This window comes from Microcebus murinus, chromosome 2 (assembly GCF_040939455.1).
Source record: "Microcebus murinus isolate Inina chromosome 2, M.murinus_Inina_mat1.0, whole genome shotgun sequence".
NCBI classification, from domain to species: Eukaryota; Metazoa; Chordata; class Mammalia; order Primates; family Cheirogaleidae; genus Microcebus; species Microcebus murinus.
This window is the reverse complement of record NC_134105.1, coordinates 105,543,457-105,559,030: the sequence shown is the minus strand read 5'-3', so window position 1 is coordinate 105,559,030 and position 15,574 is coordinate 105,543,457. Positions and strand designations below refer to the sequence as shown.

General features: G+C 48.1%; 1 protein-coding gene across 1 annotated transcript; it reads right to left on the bottom strand.

The window, feature by feature from the left end:
• Window positions 1-4,552: 4,552 nt before the first annotated feature.
• On the bottom strand, window positions 4,553-12,858 carry LOC142876051 (SLAM family member 5-like). The gene is made up of 6 exons (XM_076010415.1): window positions 12,846-12,858; window positions 8,762-9,154; window positions 6,885-7,181; window positions 5,371-5,435; window positions 4,898-4,970; window positions 4,553-4,608 (listed from the first exon to the last, which is right to left on the bottom strand). Exons 1-6 carry the CDS (start codon window positions 12,856-12,858, stop codon window positions 4,553-4,555), a joined length of 897 nt encoding a protein of 298 aa, XP_075866530.1.
• Between the last annotated feature and the right edge of the window lie 2,716 nt (window positions 12,859-15,574).

Below are 15,574 nucleotides of genomic sequence, written 5' to 3'. Positions count from 1 at the left end.
GGTTAATGCAAAACTTAGGCTTGTAAAACAATAACCGCAGGAGTCTGGAGAGTCCCTGGAATTTGTAAATCTAACAGTCAGCTGCAGCCAGCATTCTCTCTCTGAGAGAGAGGAAGTTTGCCCCTCCCTGGCTCTCCTGATAAGGAGGACACCAGAGATGAATGATGGATGTGACCAGGCAGGGGTCCTAGGAGGTGATTGTTTGAAAAAGAATTACAAATGGCTGTTCTTGCTCACTTACTTACTCCCCCGGGAAAAAACCTCTATAAAACCCAAGGCTCTCCCCTTTTCTCTCCTGGATGCTCTTTAGCCTCCACTCATCTGCACCCAGATGCTCAAAATAAACAGCATTTTGCTGCCCGTGAAGCTTTGTGTCTCTCTCTCAGCTCTGGACCTAACAGTGACCATTTCTTAAGTGCCCACTCCGAGCACTATCTAAGGTATGCTATATTTACTGCTTTTAATTTTCAAAGACTATTTTTTTAAAAAAAGAGAGAAAAGGAGATGAAGAGACTTCACAGTTTATGTAAATTACATAACTAAGGTTATGCTCAAAGTCAAGCAGCTTTCAAATGTAGAGCCAACAACACAAGTCAGCTCTTTCTCAATCTAAAGACAGGTTTTCAAGGAAGGATGTGTCAATTGCTGCTGACAGGTCAAGGAAGATGAGGACTGAAAATGGACCGTAGGACTTAAAGACACAGAGTTCCCTGGCTACCTGCACAAGAGCAGTTTCAATGGAGGGGTGGGGCTCATGCATGACATGAGAGAATGAAAGACAGAAAAAGATTTTTCCAGGGAAGGTATACAAATGGTGAATGTACACATGAAAATATGTTCAACAACATCAATCATTTGGGAAATGCAAATCAAAAGCAAATGAGATACCACTTCACACCCACTAGGATGGCTATAATTTAAAAAATGGACAGTAACTAGAGTTGGGGAGGGTGTGGAGAAATCCTTACATATTACTGGTAGGAATGTAAACATGGTGAAGATGAAAGTCAAAAACAGGAATGAAAGAATAAGAGGAACAAGGATTACAAGAGGCTTCATGATGGATGACCCACTGGTACCAAGAGACTGGTCAAATGTCTAGAATGAATAAAATGGAGTCAAAATGAGTGAAATTAAGGTCCCCTGTGGATGCCAATCATGCTCTGCCACTCACACTCAGGAGAACTTGCATGAGGTACTTAACCTCTGGATTTTAGTTTCCCCACCTGTACAATGGGGATTTCTGCCTCACAGAGTTGTTGAAAGTCTAAATGAGAGACTCACATAAAGCCTATTGAATGACACTACAAATTATAATGTAAAGGGGTTGAGGATATGGGCGCTGATATCCCTGACACGGAGAGGAAAGAACTTGGATAAAAACCAAGGAAGAGATCATCTCTTCTGAATGCCTCGTCTGCACCTCAGTACAACGTCCCTCATTCCCTGTCTTTCACCTCACCCACCAGGGCCCCATTGTCACTTCAGGTGTAATTCCTCTTTCAGCCACCTGCTGTTCCATCACTAATGGACTCCGCCTGAATTGAGGCACCTGATTCAGGAGGCCAGGATCCTTGGGAGAGAAAAAACAGGAGGGTATTCCCATCTGAATACTCCAGGATTCCAAGGTTGTCTGAGTCCATTTGGCTGCTATAACAAAATGCCTTAGACTGGGCAATTTATTTATACTAGAAGTCTAACTCTCACAATTCTGGAAGCTGAGAAGTCTAATATCAAGGCGCCAGCAGATTCAGTGTCTGGTAAGGGCTTGCTTACTGCTCCATAGATGTCACACTCTTGCAGCATCCTCACATGGAAAAATGGCTAAAGGGACTCCACTAAGTCCTCAAGCTATTTTTTAAGGGCACTGATCCCATTTTGAGGGACCTAATCACCTCCTAAGGTCACACCTATTAATGCTGTTGCAGTGGGGATTAAGATCTAACATGCATTGTGGAGGAACACAAACACTCAAACCCTAGCAAAGGTCTTCAGTGACTACGTGGTGGAGAGAAAAGGCAGGAACTTTGGAATCATCCAGTGTTGGATTTAAGGCTTTGCTCTGCCACCAACTAGTTTGGGATGCCAGTTACCAACCACCCCTAAAGTAAGAACTAGAAGAAATAATATTTGCAAAGTGCCTCAGGCAAAACCTGGTTCCCTATAGGCTGAAAAGCCCAGTTTTTTTCCTTGTTTTTCCTGCCTTAGGTGGAGTGGGAAGGTCAGCTGGGTGCTCACCTCTTACCCTGTCTGTGGGGAGTGGGCTCTGTGCCCAGCAAGGGCACCAGGGCAGGCTTCTGGGAGTTGAAAGAAGCGACAGGTGGCAACGGGCAGGTGAGACATGCTCTTTATTGTCGGAGGGATGCAGCAGCGGTGAAAGCATGGCCGAGAACAAGGCGAGCGCTTTTGTATGGCTCAGAACAATAGTGACAATGTGCCATGGGAAAGCGTGATCACAGGGGTTCACGTAGGAGATAACACTTGGTTACAGAAGTGTGTTGACTCATGCCTTACCAGAAGGCCAGCTGAAGACACGCCAGCAATCATTTTAGTTTGGCCTAAGAAACCTATTGCCTATACAACTGGATTTCCCATACACTGTCCCGGGACAGAAGGGCACTGATGCCCAACCATGACCAGGCCCATGAAAAGCCAGTGCAGAGACTAGCACACCGACAGCTTCTGCTCAGGCTGAAAGAGAAGAGGGTCCTCCCCTCCTCCCTCACCCGTCAGCAGGCTCCTAGCATTGGTTCACAGTGAGCAAGCACTTAGCAGAGACCCTATTCAGACCTGTGCATTCTGACTTCAGCAATGAGGCAGCTGAGCTCTTCTAAGCTGCAAGGGGAACCAAGAGACCCAGGAATCCAGGCCACCAGACAAGCCACAGCAGCTCATGGAACAAGAGTCAGCCCACTTCTGTGTAGGAGCTGGGACAAAAACAGGATGCCGCAAGGTGGGGACCCCAACGGAGGGAAGAAACACCCACACACTGCGGTGGAAGCTGCACCAGGCCCTCAGGCAACCAGAGGCTAATAGTGGGGTAAGGAGGTCCCCAACTAGGACCTCGGGCAGATATAATCGAGGGAGGGCATCATGTCCACCCCTGCCTCCAAGGGAGCCACGCCAGAGAGACTGTCATCAGCTCTGTGCCGGGTCCCCTTCTGCTGAGCCTGCATGGAATGGGAGGAGGGCAGCCCAGACCCCCACACATAGAGGGTGCTTGTCTCCTTGGCTCTGTTCTCCCATGGCCCCACCACCCACCGGAGGGAGCCCTGCAGGAAGATTCATGGCTCCAATCCAGGGTGGATTGTGTCAGGTGCCTTACATAATATTCAAGGTGTTCAGAGAGATCAGATGTGGGACAGACCATTTACAAACCTTCAGGATTCAGACAGCCTCCATGAACAATATCTTGGGAGGAGGCTTTGGGGAGGATGGCTGATTCAACAGGCAGAGGTGAGGGTGAGGAACATGGAGAGTAAACCATCATCTCAGGCACAGGGATGCAATTGAGAGAGGAAGAGGCTGATGTAGGGTATGGAGCCAGCGTGACTACAGGGGCCTGAGGGTCGGTATTAGTAGAGGCTGGAGACGCCGGGTCAGACCTTCCCACTGGCTTCTCGGTCAGAGTCTCCCTGCAGCTCTCACCATGGGGCTGGGTGACACTGCACATCGTTCTTAACACCAACTGCCCCTATGCCAGGCCAGGGGAAGACCTGAGGCTGTTTTCCTAAGACAATCCCCAACTTTTGCCCCTAAGGGTCATTCTCTGAGAAACAGAAGACTGGGAAGGGCTTGAGATCATAGGAATTTTTCTTTCCACTCCACAGGAAGATAAGTTTGGGTCCACGGGCGAAGGCTGAGGCTCAGGTCCAGCTTAGCAAAGGAGAAAAGGAAGGCGTCCTTGGTGGACTTGCATAATGTGCCCTGCACACTCCCTACAACGTGCACATGCACACCAACACACACCCACACACTGCTCAACACACTCAAAGGAGGTCCACGTGAGATCCGCAAAGGAAGCCTTAGGCCAATCCCTTTGCAGGCTTCCACCCACTTATTCTACCTCCTTTGACCCCAACTCAGCTGGTAAAACCCGGGTCCTGACTCCTCCTCTGCAGCATAGTCAACACGTCGGCACAGATCCCACACCTGAACTTGTGTTCTCAGAATTACACACACGAGCGACACAGCAGAAGTGATAGGGATTTGCTCCCTACACAATCAGACAGGGTCCCCTTGGGAAGGGTTTGAAGAAGAGTCAGAATCCCTCTGAATGACAGACCAAGAGCCCTCACCTGGCAGTGGTGAGAATCCTGATTATGAGGACAGTTTGGGGAGGTGTCACAGAACGTAACCAGGCCATGAGTACCCATAGAGCTTATGGCCACAAAGTCAGGCTAAGATAGACCAGAGGCAGCTGGAGCTGAGCTGCAGCTGGCAGAGCAGGTGTCTGCAGGCTTCAGGCTCAGAGCACACGTGTCCCGGTGGTGCCGATCCTCCTGCTTCCTCCCATTAAATGATATTCATGGTCCGGCCTGAGTTACAGACCTCACTGTAGACAGTAGCCATAGGCCCCTTTTCTTCCATGTGTAGTTAACCGAGGCCCTGGAATGCAAGACAGAGGGGTCCTGGAGCAGCTGAGGGGAAAAGTGGCCCAGAGGGATGTCCAAAGCCAATGCCCTCTGACGTGCTCTGCTTATGAAATTTCCAAAGTGCAAAGCATTGCAATGACACCTGTTACAAATCTTTGTTAGTAAATGGTGTTGATTGTCCAGAAACACATGAACAGGCAGCAGGGTCAGAGTAGCTGATGCCTGGGTTTGGAAGGCCAGGGCTGGGCAGTGAGGGACCTGGGAGTAGCCTGGATGGCCACAGGCTCTAGCATTATTCTTACCCAGCTGAGACCCCTGTTCTATCAGCTCTTCATACTGGATGCCACCATCCTCAACTCTCTGCTCCTCGTGCAACTGGACACCAGAGCCACAAACAGACAATCCTTAAATCTGTGCCTTGGAGACCTGTAACCCTCCCACTGTCATGAGCACCAAAGCCATAGCCACACCCATCATCCCATCTGCAGGAGTCTCTCCTGGCAGCCACAGTCAGGAGAAAGGGGACCAAGTTCTAGTGGAGGAGGGGAGGCATCTGGGCCTGTAAAGAGCAGTGCAACCTGCCTCTTTCTGCTTCCGTCTTCTTCTTCTTTTTGCCACATGTCTTCCAAAGGTATGATATAACTCCCAGGGTCAACATCAAAACCAGAGTAGCCCTTAGCATGTCTGGCAGCAGTCTAGCCATGTCCCATCCATGTGAATCTGTTTCCCTCATAGAAAGAATGAACAAGTTAAGTTAGGAGAGAACTTGAGATACCCATTTCCAAGGGGGAGCACAGGGAGAAAGCAGGTAAAAAGGCACAAAGGGGTCTGTTGCAGAGGCTGAAGAGGGAGGACAACGCCAGGTCTACTCATTCAACCAGACACTGAGCTGCTGCTTGTGCCAGGGATACTGATATCAACAAGACGATGTCCATGCCCTAAAGTATCTCATCACCCAGGAGGGAAGACTGAGAAAATCCAAAGGCCACACAGAGGAACCCTGGTGCAACAGAATTTACACCTGTGCTAGGGGTTCGAGAGGGCCTCCCAGAGGAGGTGTGGGTAGACTGAGGTTAGAGGGGGGAGTAGGAGTTTCCAGATATTCAGAGGGGATCACCGCAGGAATGAGGAGCACCATGTTCAGGGAATGGCTGTGTCAAATGCCAGCCCTGGGAGTTGCCAGCACTCCCTCTGTGGCAGGGCAGGGGCAGGCAGGGAGGAGAGTCAGAGGGAGGTAGGAGTCTGTCCCCAAGGGCCTTGTGGTCATGCTAAGTGTTAGCTGAGACTCAGGATGGGTTCAAGGCAGAAGGTCACAGGCAGTTTAAGTGGCACTGACACACCAGACCCTCCAGCAGCTCCTGGAGAAAGGAAAGACAGGGCTGCACACAGGGTCCCGGTCATTCATTCATTCCAGGAACACTGGCTGTGAGCAAACTTTGCCAGATGCTGCCTTGGCACAGGGAGTCAAAGGAAAACAAGACATGGCCTTGCCCTCAGGGTTGTCCAGTCTACAGAGGAGACAAAGACACAAATCCATCTTCACTGCTCAATGTGAGGAGGCCACGGACAGCTCCCTAAGGAGGTGGTGCCTGAGGGCAGGACAAACCACATCACTTGCAGGGCCTGTGCAAAAGGAACACGGGGAGCCCTTGTTCAAACTGGTTAAGAGCAGAATTTTAAACCAAGACCTTTAAGTGTGGGGACCTGTGCCACTACCCAGTCTTCACCCCACGAAGCCTGCCCGCTTCAGGGGAATCCTTCAGGAGCAGTAAGACAGGAAGGGAAGCACATGGGACTCAGGATGGCTCATGGGAGAGGACACAGCATGTCCTGAAGCTCATAATCTTGCAATGGCAGAACACGTTCAGGGAACTACAGCCAGAGCCTTGTTGTGAAGCCAGTGGGTGAGGCCAGCAATGTGGGTGGAGGAATATCTAAGATACAAATCCTACAGCGGGCGGCTGGAATCAGGTTCCCACAGATGACACAGACAATGACAAAATCCCATCTGCTTTCCCCATAGCCCACTCTGGACGAGTGTTCGAGGACAAATGGGGTGGGAGAGACATGGGAAGGCTGCAGCCTGGACCAGCAGGGACATGGTGGGTGGTTGGAAGAGGAGGGCATGGATGGAAGACATGCTCAAAGGCAGAAGTGAGGTTACTGGGACTCCCAGCCTTCTGAGTAGGTGACTAGGTGGACAATGATGCGAACACACATGGCAGGGAGAAAAGCACAGACCCGAAGGCCCCCATGCTGCCTGAACTCCAGGTCCCCCTTCCCACTCACCTTGGGCACAGATGTCCACAACATCTCTTGTGACACTTTTCTGATCCATGGGACTGCTGACCACACAGGTGAAGCTGGCATTGGGCTGACTCAGGGGTAGGCTTGCAGCCAGGGTCCAGGAGTCAAGGGCTGGTCCTGGTGTCCCTCTCTGCCACAGCTCCAGGGGGAGGCCCCTGCTCTCCCAGGTCACGTTCAGGTCCCTTGTGGCCCCTGGGGCCCTGCACTCCAGGGTGACGTTGCACCAGCCTGCTGCGATGGATGGTGACTGAGCCAGGATATGCGGATGGGGCACAGGTTCTGGGGCAGGAGGGGACAAAAGAAAGGAGCCTTGTTTGTAGAGAACATTACACACCATACATTGTAATCATTTTCTCACAGATGCCATGGCATGCACCCTGTAGGGAAAGTGGGTGTGTTTTACAGATAACACACAGTTTGTCTTCAGCTAAACACTGAGCAGATGACAATAAGAAGGGAAGCCACTGAGTCAGCCCAGGGAAGTGTCACTAGATTAAACAAGTCAGAAAAATCTCCGAAAGGAAACAAGGCTGGACTCCACCTACTCAAGACCCATAATTTCTAAAAATTGGACTCTTTCTTGGAGGAGGAAGAAGTCTGGGGCAGAAGGGCTTTTCCTGGCCCATGGTCCTTCCCCAGAATCACCAACTGAGAAGATGGGACTGCAGCCTGGGACTGCACGGCCTTCTGGGGCAGGACTTCAGGCCAACTCTGGGTGGCCACACACAGCCCATGCTCCCAAGAGTACACACATTGGTGGGAGATGCAGTGGCAGCCACAAGGAACATCTCCGAGTGTGTTTAGAACACGCCACTGAACTTGAGGTACTGACAGGAAGAGAAGAGTCAGATGTGTAAGCCTGTCTTAGAAAGCACATGGGACCTAACGCTGCAAACACGCTCTCTCCATAGCAGGTTATTTCCCTATGCAGAGAGGAACTCTAGGGAAAGAAAGTCTTGGATAAACATCTGTCCTATGCAGTGTAAACGGTCTACAGCTAGAAGGCTTTGAGAGATGGGTTAGCTGAGTCCTGAGTTAGTCTCAGGCTGGGGTGAGAGGGGAGAGGACTGGGAGGACTCGATATGAGTGGACTTCCAATTTTGAGAGACAGAATAGTGGCCCCAGATATTTCCACATTGTAGTCCTGGCAACCTGGACTACATGGCAAGGGGAATTAAAGTAGCAGATAGAATTAAGATTGCTAATCAGCTAACATTGAAATGGGGAGATTATTCTGGATTAGCTGGATGGGTCCAATGGAATCACAAAGACCCTTAGAAGTGAAAGAAAGAGGGAGACAAGGTGCAAGGGGTCGAAAAGGACTCACCTCACCATTGCTGGCTTTGAACATGGAGAAAGGTGGCCATGGCCAAGGGAGGCAGATAGCACCCAGCAGGTGAAAAAGACAAGAACATGGATTCTCCCCTGGAGTCTCCAGAAAGGACACAGCCTGCCAACACCTTCATTTTATCCCTGTGCAAGCTCTGTCAGACTTCAGACCTACAGCATGCTGACATAACACGTTTCTGCAAATTCAAGCTACTAAGTCACGGTAATTTGTTCTAAAGACAATGGAAAACTACTATACAAGTTAAGTAACATTAATCCTGGAAAGGATGATTAATGTTATTGGAACGATTTCTATTTCACCAATTTCCATTTTCTTTCCCGGAACACTGAAGTGATTTTCTCCCTGGTATCAATCTCAGCTCTGGACTCCATCTCTGGTGACTGCACTTTCCCTATTTCAGGGGAGATGGTTGAGTCTGAAGGCTGTGTCTGAATGGAATCCTGCAACAAGGGGCCAATGTGACAAAGGAGGAGGTAAGGCATGGGCTGCAGTGAAGGGTGTCACTCACCATAGACAGTAAGGTGGAAAAACTGCAAAATTTCTCTTCCTTTCGTTAACCTGGCTTGAGCTCGGTAATGCCCACTGTCCTCAAGGCTCAGGTTCTCAATCTTCAGGGAAGGCAAGGTGGGCACCTGGACCCTATGCTTGAATTTGTCCTGGAGGCTGAACCAGGTTGGAGAATGGACGCCTCTCTGGATTCGAAACATGACTCTGTAGTCTGACTCCGGGGTAAAGCTCCAGTAGAGCTCATCCAGCTCAGCTTCCAGAACTGCTCCTGCCTTCTGGGTCACACCAAACAAGACAGAACCTCCTCGGATCCCCTTCAGAGGAACGTGGGCTCCGGAGTCCTTAACCGCAGAGCCGTGTGCCCCAGAACTCTCAGCCACAGCACGGCAGACACCTGGGCATCGGAAACAGAAACGGGAGTGTTTTGTCATCAAGAACAAATAACAGAGCCGCGGAACTTTCCTTCTTAATCAAATCCATCCAAAATTCTTCTTTCTAAGAAGGTAGGCTAGTACAATGAATTGGAAGTATTCTGGGATCAAGTCTGGTTCGCCTGGAGTATAAACTTAAACAGGCTTATGTGCCTCTTCATGTTTCCTTACCATCCAAAAATGATAGCATGAATTAAGTGAAATCACAGATCAGAAGAACCTATTACATTTTCCGGCACATGCTAAGTGCATAAATGTAGAAAGCAGCTCTAACAAGTCCCACAAAGGTCTCTCCCTCCTGTGCACGTCAATGTGTACTCCCTCCCCTATAGGTTTCAAGAAGTGTGTGACAGTCAATTTCCACTCTTCTAGCCACTGTGATTCATGTCTGTTAGGACAGTCCTGGGAGAGGAATACAAAAGCTCAGGAAGGGTGGCAGCCAGGGACTACACCTTGACACTATGAATGATTCCTGAGGAACCAGGGCAGAGCCCTTGGCAAGCACATCACATGAGGTGTCAGCTCGGGACGGAGACAGGCCTGGGATCAAGTTCCACATCCACCCTTTACTGGCTGAGTGATCTCCACCAGGTTCCTAAAATGTCTAACCCTTGAGTTCCCACATATAAACACTGGGGATAATAACCGCCAGTGCTGTTAGGGCTCCTACGAGATATATATGTGTGTGTGTGTGTATATATATATATATATATGTATATATATATATATATATATATGTGTGTGTGTGTGTATGTGTGTATATATATATTTTATATATTTTTAAAAGCCCTCAACAGGATGCCTTTAGGTGTTATGATCATTACTATTAATAGGGCCCACCTGCTATGCAATTGCCACAGTTACTGTACCTGGATTTCTCCTGCTGTTTCCCTGCCTGGAAAAGAGGTCGCCCATGCCCCATGAACATAGTTCCCAGTCCCTACATTTCAGCAGCTGCTTCAGATATACCACATGTCTAATGGTCCTCAGGACAGGAGATTGCATTTCAGCAACACCAAGTGGCATTTAATTTTTTAATTTTAATCAGATTATACATTCACACGGTTTATGAAAGGAGGAGACAACAAAGGAGATTGAAAATGAAGTCTCTCCTATCTCTGGCTCCCACTGTCCAGTTCCCTCTCCCAAGGCAGCACCATCATCCGTGTCCTGGCAGCCACCCGGAGATGGTCCACACACTCACAGGCACAGTGTGCGTCTCCACAGACACAGCACGCTCTGTGCACCCACCTCTCCTTGCCTTTCTCGTAGCAGCGCTGACTGGGACTCACGCCGGGTCTGTGCACACTGTGTCCCATTGACTGTCTGCTCCCTGAGCCTCCTGGGCCTCTCGTCCCCGCTGCTTCTGATGTCCCAGTGCCTGCTCGCCACCACCCACAATGTGGCACTGCACATCCCAGTGTCTCAGCCTCTCACACACGATGTGTATGAATTAGGAAAAGCATTAGGGTGACTCTCGTGGGTCAAAAGCGCATACATCTGAACTTTCGGCCAATATTATTAAGTATCTCCGAAGGGTGGTTCTATCTATATTCCTACCAATAATGCTTAGGTTTCTCACCAATACATAATGGTCAAACGTCCCTTGTCAAACTGAAGAAGAGAATATTATATCTCAGTATCATTTCAATGAACATTTTCTCTATACATGAAATTTATCATCATCATCATTTCATATTAAGTCACTTTGTTTGACTTTTCTGTGAACTATGAATTGTCTGCTAATGTCCTTTCTCATCTCTTCCCATTAGTTTCTATGACTTAGATATGTGTTGTGAAAATTAGCTATTTCTCTAACATACATGATATAATTATTTATAGTTTTCTGTTTGACCTTCACCTAGGCACTATTTACCTTGCCAAAATGGTATTTTCATGGTGTCTAACATATGAAATGTTTAATGGCTTCTTCATTTTAAATCTTGCTTTAAAAAACACTCCCATTTCAAAGGTGGATTTTAATTCTCTCTTGTTTCCAAGTACGTTTGTGATTTAAATTTTCATATTAACTTGTAGATCCACCTCAAATTTACTTTGCAGCCAGCTACACAACATAATTGGATAGTATGACAGAGTGGTAAAAGATTGAACTTTACAACCAATGACATTTAAATCCAGGGGCTTCACTTTCTGGCCATGTGAACTTGAGCAGTTATTTAACCTCTCTGGCTTTCACTTTCTCTTCTGGGGAATGGAAATAACAACAGTGCATACCTCCTTGGACTATTCTTTAGACCAGAATAGAGAAAAGTTTTCAGCATGGGATTCAATAACTGTTCTATTCATACTAGCTGCTCTCATTATCATGATGAACGTCATGTGCCCAAGCACACCTGCGGCAGAACCAGATGTTCCCAGTCCCAGGCCGGTGTCCTTTCCTTCCCCGCAGCTGTCCCTCTCGGGGTCCCCTCCTGCGTGTGAAATATCTGTAGGTTCATTTCCACAGCTGGCTGCAGAGTGTCAAGGTCCAGTTCCTGTTTACAAAAGCCCTGAGTTTTAAAGGAAATCCATTTGTCTGTGGCCGCACACAGCCGTCATCAACCCCAATGTCACCAAGCATCCGAGGACATCTGTGTAGCCAGGACACTGGTAAAGATGAAGGCAGCGAGGCAACGGCAGAGCACCTGTTTGCCCAAGCTTGGCCTCGATAAATTTTGTATTATTAACTCCATTTGGTGTATTCATTTTTCCCTTTCCTTAGTAGGTTCTTTTGTAATATATTGATAAAAATATTATATGTTCTATCAAAAACTATTCTACAGGGTATGGAGCTGCTTCAGGGAAAAGGTCAAAGTGTGCCTCATCCCAAAGGAAAGCATGTAAAAGCCGTGTTCCCCCCAGACATTCATCTCTGTACCCACAGATACCACACACCCGCGTGAACGCAGGGCATCTATTGGTAAACATAGTGCATTGCTGCTGGCCTTCTTCCACTCCCCATTTGAGCCGCTTGTGACATCCTACTGATTCCTTCATTAATTCATGAGCGAAATACAAGTGTCCTTTAATGTCTCAGTCAGCAATGTTTTTCACAGCTAATAACACGTTTAAATATATAATTCTTGATACAACAATGGATACCAAAATAGGTGCTCCATATAATGTGGGGCCCAAAACAACAGCCGTCCTTTCCAGGGGGAAAGACAGGACAACTGGACTGGCTGGGACAGGATTTCATTTTCAAAGGGGAAACCTTCCGAAGGCATTTTCACACACAGTTCTGGTGAAAACAGTGTTTGTCTTTCCCCCTGCCAGCATTGCAAGAAGGGAGATCGAGAAGTAAACTAGTATTTTCTGCTAAACAGACAGGAACTGAAAAGGTCTGGCTGAGGCTTTTACTTGCTGCCTCTAAAAGCCCAGCTGCAGCTGCCTTCCTGAGTGTGGTCTGCACCCCACTTTCTCACACACTGTGGGAGGGTGACGTGTCCTTCGGCAGAAGGTCTGAGGCGACGTCCCTGCAGACACTTGCAGACCCTTTCTTCTCCAGCTCCCGGCCAGCAGGCACTGGGTGGGCGCTCAGGAAATGCTGTCAGGGTCAGGCTGAGGCAGTCCCCACAGTGGGGGCCACACTCACTGGCGCTGCCTGCGTCTCTGCAAAAGTGCCGTGTGCGCTGAGCCACCCTCAGGCCTCACCTGCCATTTCCATGTCCCCTTCCAAGCACACATCCAGGAAGGGTTCAGGGGTCTAAAAATGATAAGGACAAATTCTTTAATACCTCCCTTACCATGACTCCTTCTCCACCCATCCCTCCCCAAGTCAAGGCTGAACTTGAGCCGGGGACAAACCAAAACCAAAGAAGAAATGCATCCAACTGTGGAGCTCCATGAATTGCTATAGAGTAGTTTCTGGGAGATGTTCCTTCTGAGGACGGGCTCTGTCCAAACTCCACTGCTAGGGTCTGTCCCATTGACTACCAGGGAGGGCAGGCCTGACAGGAAAACCAAATTCACTCCTCCCAACTTGCTGTGTGACCTCCAGAGAATCACTTTCATTATCTGGACACAGACTGCCTATCCCTAAACTAAAAAATTCTAAGTCCTTTCTTTCTTTTTTCCCCTCTTTATTTCTTTCTTCCCTCCCTTTCTTCGTTCCTTCCATTTTTTTCTTTCTGTTTCTTTGTTTCTCTAGTATTCCTCCAGCCCAGTGCCCACAGAGAAAACGTTATACAATCAAACATATTTCTCCAAGTTAACAATATTGTGGAAGTGAAGAAAGCCTACATTTTGCTGTCGACAGAAAGTTACCGAATTAAACACGATCTAACCCAGTGCTATGGCAAAGCTCATCTTTGCTTCCAGAAGTCCTGTTTTACAAGTGCTTTCTAATCCATTAGATTTCACATACTTCCCTGCAAGTTCAATCAGTGCTGAAATATTAAAACAAAAATATTAAAAATAAAAGCTTTCACAATAATTCATATTTACTAGAACTTATTTTTTCATTAGCTTTTATTTAATATTATTATTTGTATAATCATATGATATTTCATAAAGCAATGAGTATGACAGACAGCCTAGATCAGGTCATTCTACTTTCTTCCTCTCCATATTCCCCAATTTCATGGCCTCCTCTAGCCCAGGTTAGCAATCTACTGGTTCTTCCACATCTTTAGCATGTTCTTAGAAACATGTGGGTGCATAGACACCCTTAAATTTTGGAGGCTGCTTTCCTTGTATAAAACAAAGATTTCATTGCATTTAGTTTCCTGAATCTTCCTGATGGAGATTCATGCATTTTACTTCATGAAAACTGAAAATTCCTCCCAGAAGGGGGGACATTTGCATTTTTAGGCCTGCATAATACTCCATGGTACACATACTCTCAATGTCTTCAATCACTCCCAATTGTTGGGCACCTCTTATGTTTCCCGGGCTTTTTCCCCAGAACAGTGCTGTGATGGACATGGTTTCATCTGAGGTCTCCAGAGCCTGAGCAGCATTTCAGGGTGGAGGAGAGGCCACCCACAGTGGTGAGAAAGGGCATAGTATATAGGACTCATTGTACCTGAGAAAGCAAATTATTTTTAACATTTTCAGATGGAACTAATGCCAATTACACAAGAACTTTTAAGATAAACCTGAGACTTCCAAGGGCCTCTCCTCTGAGATGATCTGCCTGGAGCTGAGCCCCAAGCAGAGGGGTGCCCCTCCACTCTCCTCTCCAGTGGAGCTCAAGCAGCCCAGACCAGAGGAGCTTCTTGCAGCTCAGACACGGGTTCCAGTTCTGCCCCCCTCCTCCACAGGACAGTGCAGAGACTGTCAGGACACCGCTGAGTTCCAGGCCAGCAGTACACTCTTTCAACCCTTTACCCCCAGGAGGAAGCCATTTTATCCCTTTATATACCTCTCTCCAGGCAGTTCCAACTTCCTTCTGATTTCTGGCTACTGTAGCAGAAGAGGCCTGTGCACCCAGGCTATAGTCCCCTTAATCCAGCCAAGGCAGCGCAAGCTCAGGCATCCCAGCCTGCTCACCACCAAAGGGCCATTTCATTTTTTCTGTTTACCATGGGCTCTAACCTAATATGCTGCATTTGCAAATTATAACACAGCATTTTCATCTTTACTGTTCCTCAGAAACAACAGAACCTAAATAGTCCTCCCAGCGGTCATGGCCCAGCTATCCCAGCTCCACACAGTTGTTTCTCCTTCCCAGGGACCCCGGGCTACTCACTGAGGAGCAGGCTAATGAACGCCAGGAGACTGGAGGCCCAGCAAGGCGGGTGGTGCTCTGAGCAGGGCCCCATGGCGGCTGCCTTCGAGCCTGGTCAGCTGCAGGAGAAACATTGAAGGGGGAAGTAACCAGTTTACACAAGCTTTCCACTCCAAGGGCAGGACTAGCAAGTGACTACTGGGGAGACAGCCCATCAATCTAGAGAAAGAGCCATTCAGCTCTTTGGTAGATGCTCTGCACACTCATTAAGTAATTGCAGAGAAATGTCCAACTTCACACTGTGACACGCCTGACATCACGTTGACAAGCCCCCCTACCTGTGGTCACAGCAAGCCTGGTGCTCTCACACATGCCCTCCCCTGATGCTTATCTGTTTACCTGGGTTCACACCTTTGCCTCAGGCTACCCTGATCACCAAAATGCCACTCTCTTACAGCAAACCAGAGTGGGCCCCTCCTGAGTTTGGTGTCTTTCCTCTGTCCATATCCCATTAGTCTGTTCTTATTTTGGTTATTGCTTTTCTCCTACTGGGTTTAGGATTGGTTACCTCGTCATTTTCCCGTTCCTTGAGATGATTCATAAGATTGTCGATTTGTGATCTTTCTGTCGTTTCAATGTGGGCATTTATGGCTATGAGTTTTCCTCTCTGGAATCCTTTTGCTGTATCCCACAGAGTTTGATAACTTGTGCC